General features: G+C 43.0%; 1 protein-coding gene across 1 annotated transcript; it reads left to right on the plus strand.

The window, feature by feature from the left end:
- Window positions 1–213: 213 nt before the first annotated feature.
- Window positions 214–19290, plus strand: LOC308335214 (uncharacterized protein; the record flags this gene model as incomplete). The annotated part of the gene is made up of 2 exons (XM_080792225.1): window positions 214–360; window positions 18537–19290. The coding sequence occupies exons 1-2, from the start codon at window positions 272–274 to the stop codon at window positions 19288–19290; spliced, it is 843 nt and encodes a 280-aa protein (XP_080648351.1). The 5' UTR covers window positions 214–271.
- Between the last annotated feature and the right edge of the window lie 252 nt (window positions 19291–19542).

Raw genomic sequence — 19542 nt, forward strand, 5'->3', positions numbered from 1 at the left:
ACGCCCCGCGTGAATTAGGAAACCCCACATCAGAGCCTCACGGGAGCTGCGCCTAATCAAAGGGATGGACCTACAGAGGAATGGAACAGGGGAAAAAACGGTGTGTGAAGAGTGGAGGAGAGGCGGAGACGAGGTGAATGGGTTTAGGCGCAGCTGCCATCGGTTGTCGTGGTGACAGTCGTGGTGGACAATACCCGCGCCTCCTCTGCGGCAGGCCACATCTCTAGTCAAGACGACAGAGGGAGGAAGAAAGAGAGAGAGAGAGAGAGAGATGGGAAGCTGGGTGGAAGCCAAGAGGAGGGGACACTGGGTTCAGGCCAGACGGAGAGAGATGGACATTCGCTGGCCCCAGGCCAACAGGTGGGTTCGTTGCAGAGGCTCTGTGTGTGTGTGTGTGTGTGTGTGTGTGTTGCTTGCGCTTACTGCGTGTGTGCTTAATGTTACGTATGTATGTGTGCTTGCGTGCATGTGTGATGTCTGTATGTGAACATACAACCTTTGAACTCCAGCTGTACACCCAGCAACAAAAGTGTCTGCTGCAGCAGTATTGAATCATTCAGTCCCAAACGGATGCATACTGTATGCACGCACACAGTGGCACTTGCACACCCAGATGCATGGCTGTGTAAAAGAGAAAAGTTGTTTCCATTTTTGAGGGCCCTATATTCAGCTATAGTGTCGATCTTTGTCCTAACACAAACATTAAATGCCATTGGCAAATCGGCTATTTTCGTCCTACACATTGACAATGAATGGAGAATTTACGTCATATGTGTCTGAGCAAATCGACACGTTACGTCATGATGATGAATGATAAGAGCGCCCCTCACTTCACACGGCAGTGATTCTTTTAATATACATACATACATTTAACTCTAGATAGATTATTAGATAGATTATGCAAATATATATATATTTACATGGAGTTGGAACAACAGATGTTCAGGAGGCGGAGGAACACAACCTTGACCCTCACCCTGCCCTTGTGTACAAGTGCGTGCGTGGAGAGTGAGTGTCTTGCCATGTCGTATGTGAGAGCGAGGAGTGTAAAATCACAGGTCAAGTCTATATCTCTTGGCCTGATATAATTCTTGGCCTGGGAAAGGCTTAGACTAGACTCTAGTCACTAGAGAGTTCTTTTCATAGTGATTGCATCACTGAGCCTATGGCCCTATGGAGCATGTACGCTGCTGTGGCATGTTGGGCAACAATACAGGAAGTCTTCCTGTCTTTATGACTTCCTGTCTGGCACAGGCCACAGGAAGTTGGCTGTGTGTTAGACACGGAAATAGCTCCAGCTCCCAAGCCAGATGTGGGAATGTGGACGTATTTTGTATTCTGAATGACTTCCTTCCCATCATTCACACTTCTCCAAGTATAGCAGGGTGAGAATGATCCAGTGATGTGGAAAGAAGATAGGCTATGTATATGCACTGAAAATAGCAGATCTTTAAGGGCAGATTCACACTGAGTCTGTTTGATTCAAACTGTTCCTGAATACGATTGCCTGGTCCCCGCTGGCCATGATTCACATTGGCCTTGATTCTTCCGCACTCGAGTACACTTCATTCAACTGTATCCAATGCTTTCACATTGCAGCGACCCATATCTGAGTACACTTCAATCGGTCCCAAGACTACCTCCATGTGGTCCCGGGAATGGTTGGGTGATCCGCTCTTGGGAACGCTACGCAGCATTCACACTACCACAACATCTGTCTGGTCCCGACTGCTCACCCGGGACCACAGTGTGAATCTGTGATGTTGCAGTTGCAGCACACTTGCAGATCAGCTATTTCTTTTGCACGTTAACCCGTTCTGGGCGGGAACCCGTTGGTGTTTTAAGTTTAAATCAGGCTTAAAGTGTAATAGGTGTCTTTTTGGTTAAAACAAAAACGAAATTGTTAAAGTCAGAGCTCTATATTCTGATAGTAATAATTCCTTGTTCAACAGCAGGGGTCTCATTGTCTCTCCAGCTCTTTAATGAAAAGGAAAATACATTTTCAGGTGGGTTGCCAATTTCAGCCGATCAGGAGAGCGTACTCATTTATCAGCTTCAATTTTCTAGTGTTCCAGTTCCAATTTTGTTGTCGTCTTTGTGTCATCACTTCCAATTTCACTTACTTATACTGCATCCTGTAGTGAGTTCTCTGAACAAACACTCCATAGCAGTGGTTTTCAACCAGTGGAGGTCCGGGGACCACTAGTGGTCCTTGAGCGGGTTACAGGTGGTCCCCAGCTAAATGATGGCGAGTAACCAAATGGCCCCTTATAGATCGTTAATTCCTGAGAGCGTAAAATGAAACAAAAGGGACCTGTAATTTGGTTTAATTTTACGCTCTCAGGATTGGACAAAATCTTATCCAATGACAACTAAATATTTTGGGTCTGAGAGGCTAAACCTCATCAAATGGTGGTCCGTGGCTCAACTGCCAAAGAAATAATGGACCTTGATATGAAAACGGTTGACAACCACTGCTCTATAGCAATGTTTTCAATCAGAAATAGAACTATTTAATTTTAATAACAACTGTGCCTTTAAGAGAGAGAGAGGGGGATAGAGAGAGAGAGTGAGGGTGAGTACTAGTAGCCTATAGGTACTCAAACAGAGATCCATCCATGAATGAAACCCACAGATTGAATATCTCAGCAGTCATCTTTCTCCTGCTGTGCTCTTACAATTTTCCCGTATGTGTAACTTAAGAAGCAATTTCAACGTAACTACTACTGTACGTAAAACCCATCCTAACCCAAGTCAATAAAACCATTTGAATCACAAAGGACTACAGAAAGTAGTCTAGACCATGAGGGGCCCTTGCTTCCCGTATGTGATATGTAGTGTAGGAATCCACTTTTGTTCTTCCTCCGGAATAGTTAAGGGCAGACTTTAATCAAGCAACAGTTTATACAGCCGTGGTCAGAGCCCTTATAGATCCAGCGCTTGATCTGAACAGTAATTTGATCTACAAATGCCCCCCCCCCCCCCTCATCCATCCATCCCTCCCTCCTTTTCTTGCACGTAATGTACTTGTACCAAACAAAAAGCCTTTCTCTTTCTGTGTATGCCCCTGCCTCCTGTCTGTTCTCCCCCCAGGCTCTCTGTCACCTCCCATTTCCCCAAAGCATTGCCACGATTTCTTCGGTTTCGTCCTCATCACGGTGCATCACACGAAAACTAGCTGCTGCTTGCCTTTGGCCAATGACTGTGAGAAGAATGAGGTTGAAAACATTAAGAACTGCCACATGGAGTGAGTGAGAAAATGAGAGGGCGGGCGTCAGGAGGAGGAGGAGGAGGAGGAGGAGGAGGAGGAGGAGGAGGAGGAGAAAGAGGGGGGCTGTGAGGCCTCAGTGCTTTATTTTCCTTGAAAGCTCCCTGAAAACCACAGGCACATGGTACAGAATTCCCCTCACTGTGGGAGGGAGGAGGGGAGGGCTGTCTTGCAAGAAAGAGAACACCTCACTGTCTATGCACGCTATATCTCTCACACACACACACACACACACACACACACACACACACACACACACACACACACACACACACACACACACACACGGAAGTACACACACTTGGAGGGAGAGGGTGCACATATCAAACACTCTGAAGAACAAAAGACTGCAGAACGGACATTGAAAGAGCTGGCAGGTCAACGCCTCAGCTTTGTTCTCGGTCGGGCATTGCGATGTGTTCCAGCATGTTGAGGGACCTAGATGTAAGCTCCCTACATTATATCCCCCTTTAATGTATTTCAAATCCTAGGAGACATCCATGGGAACTTGCACCATTCCATATTCCACAGTCAGGAATTTGAGGTGGGAACGGGGAGCCATTTAATCCCATGTACAATGTGTTTAACTTTGATTGGCAGATCACTCAACTCAAGACACCCCCCCCCCCTTCCCTACCTTGCAGGGGCCCCGTGTAGCTGTGCAATGGCAGTTGAGACTGAGCGCAAGCGGACAACTGGTATTTTGGTGGGTGCTGGCTGGGAAAAGGTCAGGGGTCAAGTGTCCTGAATGGACCCGTTTGGAGCTGTGATCTGGGCTTTGCAAGTTTGCATGAATCCAATGCCCCCTGGAAGAGAATGGGATTGGTTGGTTGGTTGGTTGTATAGCTGTGTGCATTATAACATATTTAAATGATATTGGCGAGATACTGGACAGTGGGTTTTGAACAACTTTATGCAGGCCCGGAAATATGCAACAAAACATTAACCAATGTAAAATCCACTCATCGAGAGCAACTGTGCAGTTCTTCCTGTCTGCTTGGGTGTAATGTTCTTTTTTTTCCTTATAATGGCACTTCAGGACATTTTCATAGTGAGAGCTAAACATACTTTTTTTAATGCCCCTGGTGATAATAAAATGGACGCTTAATGCCATCTAGTGGCGCACACAACACCTGCGCCTACTGTAAATACATAATCATGTCACTATGGGTGGCCTGTTTCAATATCCTCCAGCAAATTAATTAAATAAAGGCAACAAAGAGGAGTGTACAATAACATATTAGTTGACTATAGTTATTTTGATCACGATTATTATATCCCTCCAGCTTCCAGCTTCCTTTTCAAACTCTTCACTTAACAATAGTTGAGGTCGATAATCAACACAAACCACATACCGGTAACTTGTTTACCTTGCATTCTCTTTGTAGTTTGTTTGGTACTGCCATAAGAAGAGATACTATCACATTTTCCATTTCCTGGCATGTCTACTCAGAGGCCAGCATGCCAAAAAACCTCTTTGTAAGCTCCGAAAGTGAATGGAAAGTCTTTGTCAGCATACTGGATACCCACTGTCTGGCTATGGGGTCCCAAAGAATGGGAAAAACATTATTTCATCACAAAAAAAAGAAAGAAAAAAAAGTATGTTCTTCATCCGCTTAACCAGAACTGCACATATTTTCCCAGCCAGGCAAAACATTTTGCTCAGAAAAACCACATTTAACCTTTAGTTTTCCCACAGAGAATAATTCCTGGTTTCATAATTGCTCTCAGGAGATGAGTTATTAAGCTAAGCTTCATAGACCACTTAGCTAAAGCTATCATTTGGACTTCACTTGTAGACTTTAACTGTCGATTTCAATTGAGGTCACAGTTGGAATAAGTCATTTTGTAAAAATGTGATGAGGTAAACCAATTCGTAAATAATTATTGGTGTAGCTTATTGGCTATGCTGGGGTACACTGGTTGGTTTCACTCACTTCATAAGACCAACAAGTGCCAAAAAGTTGACTATCTCTGCAAAAAAGTTCTTGAAGTCTTATTGATAATTTCTTTTTTTTCCAATATCAAGATGCCCAAGATTGACCCCACACATCCAGTAGTCCTAATATCAAATGCAAACAGTTGTTACTTGTTACGTTTCAATTACCCAACTTTCCCCCAAAGAATATATCAGGGACTACACGGTGGCCTGCTATTCATACTGGCATTAAGTCTACAGAGGTTAATGTTCCTGCTTGACAGACAAAAGCCAAACAAGTATTTTTCCGCCAAAAACATTTTATTCTTGTGCTTACTTCTCATCAAAAATAATATTTACATGACCGTTTCATTTCATCAAAGATGCTAACAGCAAATGTTCTTTGGCAATTTCTTTTGACACATCTTCAGATACAGTGTTCATTGAGGCATCAGAGGACATCACATCAGAAATACGCAAACCCGATCCACTTCCCTCCTCCATTTCCAAGAATGAGTGCGTGCCTCGTCTCAGAGTGGCATCGTTACTGTTAACTTGCGTTTGATGTCCACTTTGATTTCTCCTCTCACCGTCTGCATCTACTTCAACTCCAACAGCCAGTTTGTTTTCCCTCCTTCTCATTTCACCCTCAGAATCTACTTCTATACTTCCACCGCTTTCTTCCATACGGTGTATCATCGCATCTTCGTGATGTACTGAGGAGGCCCTGTGATGCTCCTCTTTACCAGGAGATTGATCAGGATCTTGATTCCTCACGTCTTGATCGATTAAGGCTGTAGTGTTGGAGACAGACTCTATATCAGGTGTCATTTTGTTTCTCTGGGTTTTAGTACTGGCGCCGCTAAAAGACGCACTTCCCAGAACATCAATGTGCCGAAGCGCTTCAAACCAAAGAGGGGTTTTGGGTCGCCTGACTATGAATGCATTTCTGCCGTTAGTGGGTTTTATATTATTTTGGCCTTTGATACGCCTGCTCCCTCTCACCATGCTGATGGATACGTTTTGAGTCTTCAGAAGGCGGGCAGCCATTGGAACTGGTTTGCCATTACTGGGAGTTGTATGGTTTATGGTTGAGATGGTGAATCCTGTACTTGGTGTACTATATGAAAGTTCTTTGTGGTTCCCTGCAGAACCAGAATCAAAGGAAGAGCCTTTGGGGGTTGGTAGAGCTGCGGTTACATTCTGTTCCCCGTCATGCGTTTTGTCCTGTGTGGTAGCACTATTGCTTTGATTTGACTGAATTCCCCCAAATGCAAATGTTTTGTTATTATTTTTGTAGTTGTGACCGTTATAGCCATGGCTCTGGATCGATTCTGTGTTTGCTACTTTATCTAGACGCTGTTCGTGGTCTTCTCTGCGCTGGACATTAAAGGTATGCATGGTGGTCATTGCATTAATACGAGCTCGCTCAGGTTCACCAGGGGTCATTTTATTGACATTAGACACCAGATGGCCCTTTGAGAACCATTTGTCACTGACGGACTTTGATCCCAAAATATTCTTTTCATCATCTTTGGTTGAAGTAGAACTTTGAATCATATTGTAAGTGGAAGGAATGTGGGCATTAGAACCAGTGGCAGCGCCATAATCGGTGATTAAGCTTCTGTTGGTTCTATCGGGTAATGCTTCATTTTTGACGCCTGGCCCCATCATATCAGGCTTGTCTTGTGTCTTAATAATTTTACCACCAATCCTGAAAATACCAGAGTTTCTGTGGATAGAACTTTTAACTATTGGATATAGCCTGTACTTAGATTTGAAAGAATGGGGTTCAGATCTTCTGTTATGTATTCTGAATTTACGCCATATCTGTGGAAGGTTTGCTTTAACACCAGCAGTTCCCTGCTGGAATAATATGTCTGTCTTGTCAGTTCCAGTGGCTGATATAAGTGAAGCTTTAGCTCCCTCTATCTGCTCAGAGCCGGCAGTGCTGGAGGATGGAGTTCTGTCTGGGTTACTGCCTGTAGTGGTGTAGTTCTCAGTTACCTCTTTTAGGCCAAAATGCAGAGCCCTTGGTGAGGAAATATACATATTTTGTACATCATCTAATGGTATGGTCTTAGGTGTAACTTTGAATTCAAGAAAAGCAGGGGCATTAACAGGTGTCTTGGATTGAAATCCACTAGATGCAGTGTTTGACCCCACCGTTACTGTTTTCATGGTGTGATATGCACTGGGATGTCCTTTGGCATCATCACCACCAGGATAGTCTGTGAGTATCCTCTCTGTTTCAGTTAGAGGGTTTAGCGTTGTGATGACTACTCTCTGGCCAAAGCCATACTTTTGAAACACAGAGGGTTTTACATTTGTGCTTTTCATTCCATGGTCATCTACGGTCTTGTCAAAGGTGTATATCGGAGAGTTGGTCCTTCCATCTGAATTGTTGTGGGAAGAAACAGACAGTTCTGCCCTTTCATACATAGTAGACCACTTTGGCAGATTTTTTGAGGACTCTCCAGGTTTGGAACCATATGTAGATCCTCCAAGTTGGGTTGAGAATACCAGGTTCCTTATTATAGGTGTCTCAAAGAAGACTCTGTCTTTCTGTTGCTGGCCAAAAGCAGATGGAGAGATATTATTCTTGGGATCAAGGGGGGTGGCAATGTGGCTCGATGTAGAGGGAGAACTGAAGGTTTTTACCCTGTCGGCTGTAACTATACGAGCCGTCTCATCTCTGACAGAATATGTCTTAGGCTCTGTGAACAGATACGACTTTCTGTGTGGTGGTTTCTCACCAATACCTTGAAAGACATTCCTCATTATCGACGAGCTAGGATTGTGTTTAGTAACAAAGGGATTCAAATTATTGCTGCTGGGTCCCGAGTAACCTGCTGTTTGAGATTTGAGAAGCCAGTCTCTCTGCAATGTATGCCAGGTCTGAGGCACAGCATGTTTAATTGTGTGCTTATGGCTGTGGGAGACAACACCGTAACGCATCCCTGCAGTTGGGAGTGAGCTACTCTTAAAGCTACTAGCACTGTGGAATGAAACGGGGAAGTATTGCAAAAGTGCTTTTGGAGAAGTGCGCTCAGAGTGAAGGTCAGTTCTGCTTTCAGTGGCTACTGGTGAGTCAGTTTCAGAAACTTTCCTTTGGCCATTATTGGATTCCAGGACATTACTGGACTTTCCAGATGCTGAAAGACTGTTGGAGGGCTGACGTAAAGAACTGGCGGCAGTAACATTTTTCTCAGATGATCTTCGAACAATTGGTGGGAGCCCACGAGACACCAGCCTTCCAGGCTCTCCTTCTTGGTGGAAAGAACCACGTCCAGTGGGTGCAGCAGGTCGTCTGCCAAAGGAGCCACTGATTTGAATGTTTGCTAATCTACCAGGTTCACTGTCAGCCTTGCTTTGTGTCTGTGTGCGAGTGATAAGGTGACTTAACGGTCTCCAAATGGCTTGTCCTGTATTTTGAGATGGACTGCTGCTGTCCACCGACTTCTCGCCACCTGAGCCGTAACTACTTTGTACTGTTAAGGTTTGTGCCAGGAACTTGATCTGGCTGTTCTCAGAACTGCTCTGATGGTGTTTCAGGATACCGTGTGTAGACTGGACAGGGTCTAAATGGTGGTCAGTGACGGAAGCACCATTTCTGAAGACATTTCTCTTACTTCCCTCATCAGTATCCACTCCGGGAATGACTTCCGTCTGGGGGTGTAGCAGACCAGTAGAGAAGGGCTGATAATGCCTGGGAATGTATCCATTGTGCAAGGGTCTCCACCTATTTTGCTCCTCTCCATTTTCGTCCAGGGCATTTCCTGTGGTCTGTACTAAAACAGAAATACAATGTTGGAATAAATCTTTCCAGTGCATCTTGTCAACACATTCAGAATGATAGATTATAGTACAAACATGATACATGTTTTTAGAAACAATGCATAAACCCCTTTACATCTCTAAAGGCATTGTTCATATGTCAAACATGATTATATAATGTAACTATATTAAATATTATGTAATATTATATTAGACTGTCCATAAGGGAGATATATGTTTTCAGGGCGTATGCCATAGATGAGCTGGTTTTCCATGGAGAAAATTTAACTACCAGTTGTATGTTATGGTTATACATCCAACAGTGCCCCAGACAAGTATTTTCCAAGGATTCCGAAACATTACACTATCAGAAATATTTGCTCTTACCACTCATAGCAACTGAATTCCCGGCAAACAATGCACAGACCACCACAGAGACAAACAGGAGTCTGTTGGGGAAATGAAATGAGGAATGTTTAAAACATCTGGAAATGTGTTTTGTTTCCTTTTTTTACCTTTGAAAAGTACCATTGATATAAAAATCTCTTTTACAAGATCTGGTATCAGCATCAAAGGTAGTTTCAAAATTAAACTATAAAATCGTCTAGAGCAATTTAAGAGAGACAAATAATAACCACATTTAAACCAGATAAACTACCCCTAATAAAGTGGCATGTTGGAAAGCAATACACATTTACACAGTTGTTCCCTTTGTTTGTCTTAAAATAAATTACATTTGTGCCAAGCATATACTTTCACCTAAATATTTACCTTGAACAAAGATCATCACAGCCAAACATGACTGACAGCTGCAGGCAACCTCGAGTTGTAAATCTATTCTTTGGGGAGGTCAAGAAGACAAACCTTACCGTCATTAGTCAACACTGAATGATTGTGGCAGCCTTGTGATTGCTGGATTTTTTTGCACCTGGGTTTATTGTTTGTGGTCAACATATAAAATAGGACAAACGCACGTTTGCATCAATTTGAACAGAATCTAGTATATCATTATAGGCTACATTAAAACATTTGAGTAGCCTAAGCATCTAGAGGACAGCTGGTTCTTTAGGGCTAGCCTATCTTGTCTAAAACAATTTGCACTTTAGTGCCTGACAACTACCTGACAACCAGATAGCCAATTACAACAGCACCTCATTACCATCCCTCCGAGTGATGGGATTTCTAATCTAGATTGCTTGATGTTTACGGCTCAATGATTAACTTTTCTTTGGCATAGGCATCATTAATGATAACAGTATAGGCCTATGAAATCATTTTATCTATTAAATTAAAAAGCACAAGGTGGAGAGACATTTGGGTTAGGCTACTATTATTTATTTTTTCTTTAAAAATAATGTAATAATTATAATAATAATAAATAAATGTGTTCAATTACAATTTAGACATTTAGCAGACGCTCTTAATCCAGGGCGATTTACATTAAGCAAGAACAAAAAGCATGGCAATACATCATGAATCATACGTACATGTAAGCTAAGAACGTAACAGTGGAATATCTATATAATGAAACTATGCATATGTATATTGCATATGCATATGTTCATTGAAATAAGAAACATTTTGTACAAAATAAAATATCAAGTACCAACAACAACTTGTTTCATAACAAGGAATAATGCCCTATGGTGTTTTTGAATGAATGTCAATATGATTGGTTCTGTTGATTGAGGAGAAAGAAGTCCAAACATCAATGCACCATAGGGATGAATCATAAAACATCAATGCACCATAGGGATGAATCATAACGTGACACATTGAATACTTATGTTCATTGACTTCAATGCCTTCACATTTTTGGGGTCCAAACATTCCCATAGTAATGTAAATTCATTGATTGATTGATTTTGATTGAAATATTTATTAACAGTTTGCAGAATTACAGTACATTTCAAGCACAAACTCAATACAAAGACTTAACTGTGAGTGGACGACCCAATTAAGCATTACACTTGTTTACAAGAGGGTCCATCATGTTCAATTCATCAAAACATTTAGAGACGTACAAATATAGACACTTCTATATAGACATCATCCACCGTAGATATGTTATGAGCTACTTCCCTGGAGTGTTGGAGTTTGGAAGCGCTCGTTTTTCTTAAAGCAACTTCCTGCTGCCTCCTGCATTATGTGCAAATTAAAAACAGATGGCACGCAGGACTGTTGAGTGATATCCAACGAGCACTCCCAAACTCCAACACTTATCCACATATCTACGGTGGATTTTTATGATCCCTTTGCAGATGGAAAGAGGATAATACAAGCTTTTCGTACAGCTGCAATGTTGGTGAGTTTGACGTTGTTTAATACAATCAGATAGGACTTTTCTGTTTGGATGAATGAACTGTCAATGAGAAATTGCAGCTAGTTACCACCTTGCTGCCAAGATGGCCGAGGTGCATGTGCATATGGTCAATGTCACTAAAAACTACGCTTCAGACCTCCAAAAACAAACTGATTTGACTACTTCTTGTTAAATTGGAAAAAGGGCTTCGTTAAGACCTCCAAATTATTATGGTCAATGCCTGTGTGAAAAGTGGGAGTTATTGGTGCAGGCAGTGAAGGAGCTATGGCAGTTACAGTGACACAAATTCATTCAGACAGACAGACAGACAGACAGACAGACAGACAGACAGACAGACATTGGCTTAATTATAGTAGGAAACAAGACAAGTGGTATCATTTCAGCCTGAAATGTCTCTGACCTTACCAGGACGTGCTGTTTTTGTATTTCTGACTAATAAAGTATTCAATCAATCAAAACATTGTGATCCACATGGGTTTAATAACTAAGGTATGTCGGCCCACTCAACATATTGTCTCTTGGCATTGCATTACACTTATTATCATCACATGAGTTGATCTTCTCACATCATCCAGGGTAAAGTTATCAGAGCCGCTCAAATCCTATATTTAACACCACATCATGAAGTCCCTGAAGTCGTCATTAGACACAACATCTGTTGAAAGAAAAATAACACATCATTAGCCAATGTTATTTTTAAAGTATGTTCCGAAATTCAGCGCAGGCACACCTAGGATTCCATGTGCGGCCAAAAGTCGCTGTCTGCCAGCATCTCTTCCTGGTTTTTAGACAGCTGGTGGATGGAAATGAAGCTCCACTTACGGTGGCCGCGGCCCGCGGGGGAAAGCTTTTCTGGGAATCTGGCCGATGCGGCAATCTGCCGCGTGGGTGGAGCTTCATTTCCATCCACCAGCTGTCTAAAAACCCGGAAGAGACGCCGGCAGACAGCAGCTTTTGTCCGCGCATGGAATCCTAGGTGTGCTTACACCCATAGTGCACCATCAACAGAAATGCAACAAACAGATTACCAATTTTATTTTGAACCATATTGTGGCTAGCAAATGTAAGTAATCAACTCAAAGCCAAAATACAAAAGTTTTAAAGTTTGTTTTAAATTTAATTAAACACTGGTAGGGTTTTGAATTTCTCAAGTGTAGCAAAATAAATTACACCTGTGTGAAGTGAGAGGCTCTCTCATCATACGTCATCTCATTCTGGCCAATCACAATTTGCGTTCTCACTTTTCCGTCTTCACTTTTCTGCCCTCACTTTTATCTTCAATATGTACTTTGCTCAGCCAATCAAATCATTGCTATGGGCTGGACAAGCCTACTGTTTTGTTTATTACTTGCGTGAGCAGAGCGCAAGTATACTGTTTTCGGCTGCGTATGTCGGTGACTGCCTCGACCAATCAGGGATTGTGAATTTTTGGTGGGCCCCTCGGCCAATCAGGGATTGTGTATGTGTATTGTGTAGGCCTATTGTTGGTGGCGTCGCTCAGCCAATCAGAGCTCAAATTGGCAGCTTGCTGCGTCGGTGGCCAATTGGATTGGCTCCGTATGTTGGTGGCGTCGCTGGGCCAATCAGGGATTGGCTGATGACGTACTATGTATGTTTATGTAAAAACAGTGGTTCCGAGGAACAACACCGACATCTGTGCTGTGGATGACATAACCAATTTGAGTTTCAAACTTATATATAGGAAACTTTAAATATTTAGAACCCATTGTAGTGGTGAGAGATAAGTTGCGCGCTCTGCTCGTGCACAAGCCAATTCATGGCCAACAACAAACCGCAAGTTGGCAGCTCGAGTGCATTTCTAGTTTACAGTTGCTGTCCAATCTCTTTTTTGAGGGCCTCCTATATACAGGTTTAATGTTTGTTTTTAGTGAAACAAACATTAAAAATGCCATTGACAATGAAGGGAAATTTACGTTACATTGTCCCTAACACAAACATTAAATGCCATTGACAATAAAGAGAATTTAATTATAGTTTGTTTTGTCCGTGTTTGTCCGTGTTTGTTTTACATCACCATTACATCATAGCAACATGAGTTAGACAGAATAGATATTAGCACCCCTCACTTCACACAGGTGTGATTTTTCTATTAATATATTTGGTCTATGTAGGTCTACCTTTCTACGGATGTCAATTGTAGTAGCTATGCTTATGTTTTGTGTAGTATCTAGCCTACATAAAAACTACTTACGTGCTCCCTTCCTCTGGCTTCCGTTATCTCCCGTTATCTTTTTCCAGGCTCGCTTCAACGACCGATGGAACTTCACCCTAGACGCTGAATCTGTCTCCTCAACAGGTGGCCTCTCTGGAAGAGACTCGTTGTCTGTCACCTCACGATCATCATCGTCATCAACATCATCTTGATCAAATGTCCTGGCGTCCTCCGGGACCCTTGCTGATAAATTGCGAGCAAAGATACATTCGTCAACCCTGACAATCGCTGTCATCTTAACGTCACCCGAGGCACCTGACGGCACAACGGGCAGAGGATGCTTATGTCCTGTCCCACACACGACTCCCCTCGATCCCAGGGATGAGACAGAGCCACCAGGCAGCTTTCACAAAATCTGTGCTCTCTGTCACACCTTCGACCCGTGTTGTAGGGTCTGTAAGACTAACTAACAGATTCCGCACTCAAGTTCTGAACACCGACTGAGGCTTGAATGAATGGGGAATGAATGGTACAGTACATGGGCTGAGCCACAGAGTGCTTTTATAGCCTCCAGCCTACAGTCCATCCGATAAGGATGAAGGGAAGTGTGTCGTCAGAGGCATGCATGGAGGCTTGCCAAAAGCAGCAGAGTGGCTGGGTCATGCAGGCTAGTGACTAAGCACCCAAACAAAGAATATCTCTCTCCCGAGTCCCGACATGCAACTGTAGCCCACACACACAGCTACTGGAGTCAGGACACTACACACGGGGTAGGCAGTGTTGCGGGAGCCTACTCACTGTCCCTTTGTCCTCTTTGTCCTTAATCATCTACGTTCCGTGGGAAGTGTACATTTTATATATACATACATATATATATATATAAACTGTCATACATTCTAGCAACTGAAACAGGTAGCCTTGCTGCCTATACTGACTTTCTTTCTTGGTTTAAAGTAGACCACGCATTGCCACATTCAAACAATAACACAAATAACAGCACGAATAAAAAACACCACATTTCCTGTAGGCCTACACCAGGAAAGCTGGGAAATGTACCTCCCTTTCACCTCCCGGCAGGCCAACGGAAGTTACGAAACACTATGACACAACAATCCTGATTCCCAAATGTTTTATCTAATACAAACACCACCCCCCCAGACTTTCCCAGAATGTATTTTACTCACACTGAGGGTGTGTCAAACAAAATACAAATCTCTCTCTCTCTCTCTCTCTCTCTCTCTCTCTCTCTCTATCAATAAAGAACGACTTAAACGATCTAAATTGAGATAAATAAATAAGTATTGAAGAGAGGGGCAAGATGGTACAAGCCAAAGCAGATCTCTAGCCTGGCTCATATCACACTGTCGCGTAATCCGCTGCAGGCCATTTATTTTGCCACCGGTAGATTCACGTCTGGCTACTGCGAGGCTAGAGGCTCTCTCCCCAGTGTGTGAGGAAATGAACTGAGGATGGCTGATTTATCCTATGATTATCAATGGGTCAATTACACAACAGGTGTGTCTTCACACCCAAGCCCAGGCCAGGTGTGACTGCTTTTTGCTTAAGTTTAAGTCACTATAGCCACCACCCACACCACACATTTTAAGGTATTTAGAGGCAAAGCAATCCAGAACAGAAGTCACTGGAAGAAATAGGGTTAGTTAGGTTAGGCTTGCGAGGTTGGATTTGGATTTTTGTGACAAAGTAGGCTGTCCCAAAAATATGATTAGCTTTTGTGATGAAAAGGCCAAAGTCTAAGGTCACAAGCAAGGCCATGAGAAGGTCAAAACGTATGTATTTTCACGAAAGTTGATGGGAAATAGAACAGGCTGGTTTAAAAAAAATCATCAAGAAAGGTCACGGTCACCACCAAGGTTGGCAATTAGAACAAGAGATGTTTGTGTGGGCTTTTTTGAGTGGTGCAACCACTCCTATAGAGACAGGGTTGCCTATATACATGCAGCAATGTGTGTGTGTGTGTGTGTGTGTGGCTGGGTCCCTGGGTCGGTCCCTGGCTGTGTCCGAGCACGAAAATAGCGTTATAGCGTTTGTTCAACACCAAATGTCACTGTTGCACAGCCAAACACACAGACACACACAGGTCAGTACAGTACAGTACAGTACAGTACAGTACAGTACAGTACAGTACAGTACAGTACAGTACAGTACAGTACAGTACAGTACAGTTTTTCCTTTGGGGAGGGGTTAAATGATATAATGCAATCAATGTCCATTGTTGCAAGTGTGTATCTGCTTACTATTGCCATGAATTGGTTGGCAAGGGAAAGATACATACTCACTTTGTGCCATTTTGAATGTAAAACCAAAATAGATACAAACAAAGTGCTGTGATGAAGGGTGTTCAAACGTGCACCATCTTTTGTCTTGTGTGTCTTTGTTGCCTGCACATTACCAGGGGGTTAATTATGGCTCAGGAAAGTCAGGGCTCTGCGTAGTCTGTGGGGACAGACAGAGATGTAAGCATGTCTAGGGATGGGCATACTGTAAGTCAGTATACTGTAAGGCATACTGTAAGTTAGAACAAGAGAAGAAACCAGAATGGTACGATGGCGAACATAGCTTGAGATTATTTAGAAAGCAAGTTAGAGGTCTATGTATTGTACAGGAAAAAGGAGAGGTTTTGGTCTCAACGTTTTGGGCCAAGAAGAGAACTGTGGGTTGTAGTGAGTCACTACAAACCGATCAACTACCAGTTACAACACCTTGGTGGACATCAAATGTGCCCTAACAAAAGGGCTGCATGACGGGTAGGCCTAAAGTGTTTCTGTTGGTGCATAGTTATTGTAGGCTGCTATAGTGTCTGTGTTGTCTTTTCTGCACAGCTTGCCTACATAGATATGACCTGCGTTGTTTGCCTGTGCTGCTGTTGTCAGCGATTTTGTACTTTGACAGCTGTGTGGTTAATACAAAACGTACTGAGAAAACTGTTGCGCCTTTCTTTGTCCTTTTTTCCCCAAACTTGACTACGGTAGCGGTGGTGGTCTCAAAAACATAAGGGAAACTTTCACAGAAAAAGACTTGCTCACCGTATAAAAAATAGAAGTAAAACTCCTTAGACTGAGATTTTTGCTATATGATCATATAGCACTGACGAAGGTCTTAGAAACGTTTGCTTTTTAATTGCACTTTGAGCACAGAGCACTTTATGAGCATGATGAAATAAAAATAAAAATATTTTCTTAAGTCTCAGTCTAAGGAGTTTTACTTCTATTTTTTATACGGTGAGCGGGTCTTTTTCTGTCAAAGTAATACAAAAGGTATGCATTTGGAACCCAAGTTTAAACCCTCATTGTTTGATGTAAAATAATGTTAATCCAACATCTAACGTCGGTGTGTGAATTAGCATGTATAAATGTTTTTTAATTTAAGGGAGAATTTCTGCTCAGATATGGGTTAATACGAGAGAGACACTAGTCACTAAGCAACAGTTCCCAGTTGTGAGTGAAGGTTGCTTAGTATTGTCCCATGAGAATGAATGGTCTGATTTTATGTTCAAATTATGCACAACTTTCATACTTTTTGAGGGGCGCTAGCCCCTCCTATATGTCCAGCTTTGAGAGTTTGTGTAAACACAAACATTGTCCTAACACAAACATTGAATGCCATTGACAATGAATGGTCAGTTTGAGTGTTTGTGCAAACACGAACATTGAATGCCATTGACAATGAATGGCCAGTTTTGAGTGTTTGTGTAAACACAAACATTGTCCTAACACAAACATTGAATGCCATTGACAATGAATGGTCAGTTTGAGTGTTTGTGCAAACACGAACATTGAATGCCATTGACAATGAATGGCCAGTTTTGAGTGTTTGTCTAAACACAAACATTGCGTAAACGCAAACATTGAAGACGAAGGTGAGATGATGATAAGATCATCCCTCACTTCACACAGGTGTGATTTTTTATACCTGGTGACTATGGAAAAATATGCAGATAACTATCAAATCTCACTGATCACCTAACATTAGAAAGAAAGATATTTTAGGCATTTTCATGACAATATTAAGTACTGATTATTATGTCCAGAGATTATGTTTTCACCACTGTCTGCAGTGTCTGTGTATGTGGGTGTTAAATGCACAGCATGTAAATTGGCTATTTTTTGTAGAAGGTTAGTCCCCGGTTATTTATTTGTGCATAATAACCACAAGAAGATTATGTGGATGCACATTGTGTTGCAAATTAACAAACAACCATGCATTATAGATATGTTAAATAATACAGTCCAAATCTCAAACAGGCTACATTGTGTGCACTGTACTGTACATGCAGAGTCCCACAGGGTATACAGTAGTCTAGACTCTAGTAGTTTGTAATCATTAGCCATGTTTCAAATGTCATATTTGAAGCTTAAGGGCATACATTTGTTTTGTCTGCACGTGAAGGCCTGCAGATAGTGGGAAACTGGAGCAGGTCCAAGTTTAGAATCTAAATTGAACTCCCAAATCCCAAACACACACTTAATACATTATAGCGGCAAATGCTTTGGAATTCCCACCAAACTCAGCGGTGTGCTTTTTCATGAGCATGAGGGTTATCATGACATTTTAACTGGCGCTCAGCAACAAATACCTGAAATGAAACCAAATGCAGAAATAGGGATGCACGCATGTGTGCATCTCTTTCTTCTTACACACACACACACACACACACACACACACACACACACACACACACACACACACACACACACACACAGATTACCATGTGCAGTAATCACTTCCATCCACAGCTTCTTTTCCTTTGTTTTTCATACCTTAATTTCCTGGACGTGTGTTAGTGTCCTACTGCCTAACACGAACTGCACTGACCCCCACTGCATTGGCCGGGGGCAAGCTTAGTTTGCTGGCTCGATGAATGGTTAAATGGTTTAATGCTGTGACTCATGGGCCTTGGAATCTCATCATAAACTGGGAAATCTCATCAGAAACCATGGCAGTACCTCTAAATTAGTAGACTCTGACATTTTAGTGCAAGTCTATCTAAGCTCCTGGGGAGCTCTACTGACATTATAGCCTAAGTTAGTTGACCTTTTATGTTTTGTATTCACAGCTTGTACCATACACAGCGACTGCAAGCGGAAGGAAGGGTTTATTCTCACGTCTCTAAATTCCGATTCTCTGCCACCAAATTCTTCACCATGACTGAGCCACGTGCCTCAGCTGCATCCCACCAGGGGGAGCCAGCTGCTGGTAAGGGAGCCTCAGGGGAACCTGTGGAGGTGGAATGCCCCATCTGCTATCAGGAGTACAACCAACACAACAAATGTCCCCGGATGCTGGAGTGCCTCCACGTCTTCTGCACAGAGTGCCTCCTGAGGATCCAGCTGTGTCCCCCGTGTGGGCCTCCGGACACCCACGGCCCGCCGGCCATCCCGTGCCCCCTGTGTCGCCACCTCACCCCACTGCAGAGCGGGGATGATGCCCTCTCCCTGCCTTGTAACTCCCACATGCTGGCCCATCTGCCGCCCTTGTCCTACCGTCTGCCCGTGTCGATGACGGCTCGCCTGGGGGCTACGGTCACCCAAAGAGTGGTGCTCTCCCTGGAGGCCACTAACACTACGGACGCTCACTTCATCGTGCTGCCCACGGTCAGCCTCCGTGTGCAGCAGATGCACCCCGAGGTGCTCCACCACGGCACAGCTCCTCCCGGCCTACTCGGGGAGGTGGAGGTCATCCGGCAGCACAGAAGGACCCTGATCTGTGTGCAGCTGCTGGCAGTGTTGTTCTGGCTACTGTTTGTAATCATATGTGTGATTGGTGTGGTATTTGGGCCTCATTTCTTCACCAGGAGGAAAGGGATGTAGAGATGTTGATGAAGAAAAGCTGAGATATGGATGAGTCCCAATTTCAGGGCAGTGAAAATAGCCTTCCTCTCCTGCTTGATTTTGGTGGTATACTTTACCAGGGGAAGAAAGGTCAAAGGGCTTATACTAACCAGTTATACATGTTTGTGTACTTTCCAGGAATCATCTGCTGTAGTTTGCAAGTTGTGTCTGTGTCATGAGTAGCCTACCTGATTATCATAGTGAAGAAAGATTGCCATAAATAAGGATTGC

This window comes from Protomyctophum bolini (genome assembly GCF_963924005.1).
Source record: "Protomyctophum bolini genome assembly, chromosome: 20".
Lineage (NCBI taxonomy): Eukaryota > Metazoa > Chordata > Actinopteri > Myctophiformes > Myctophidae > Protomyctophum > Protomyctophum bolini.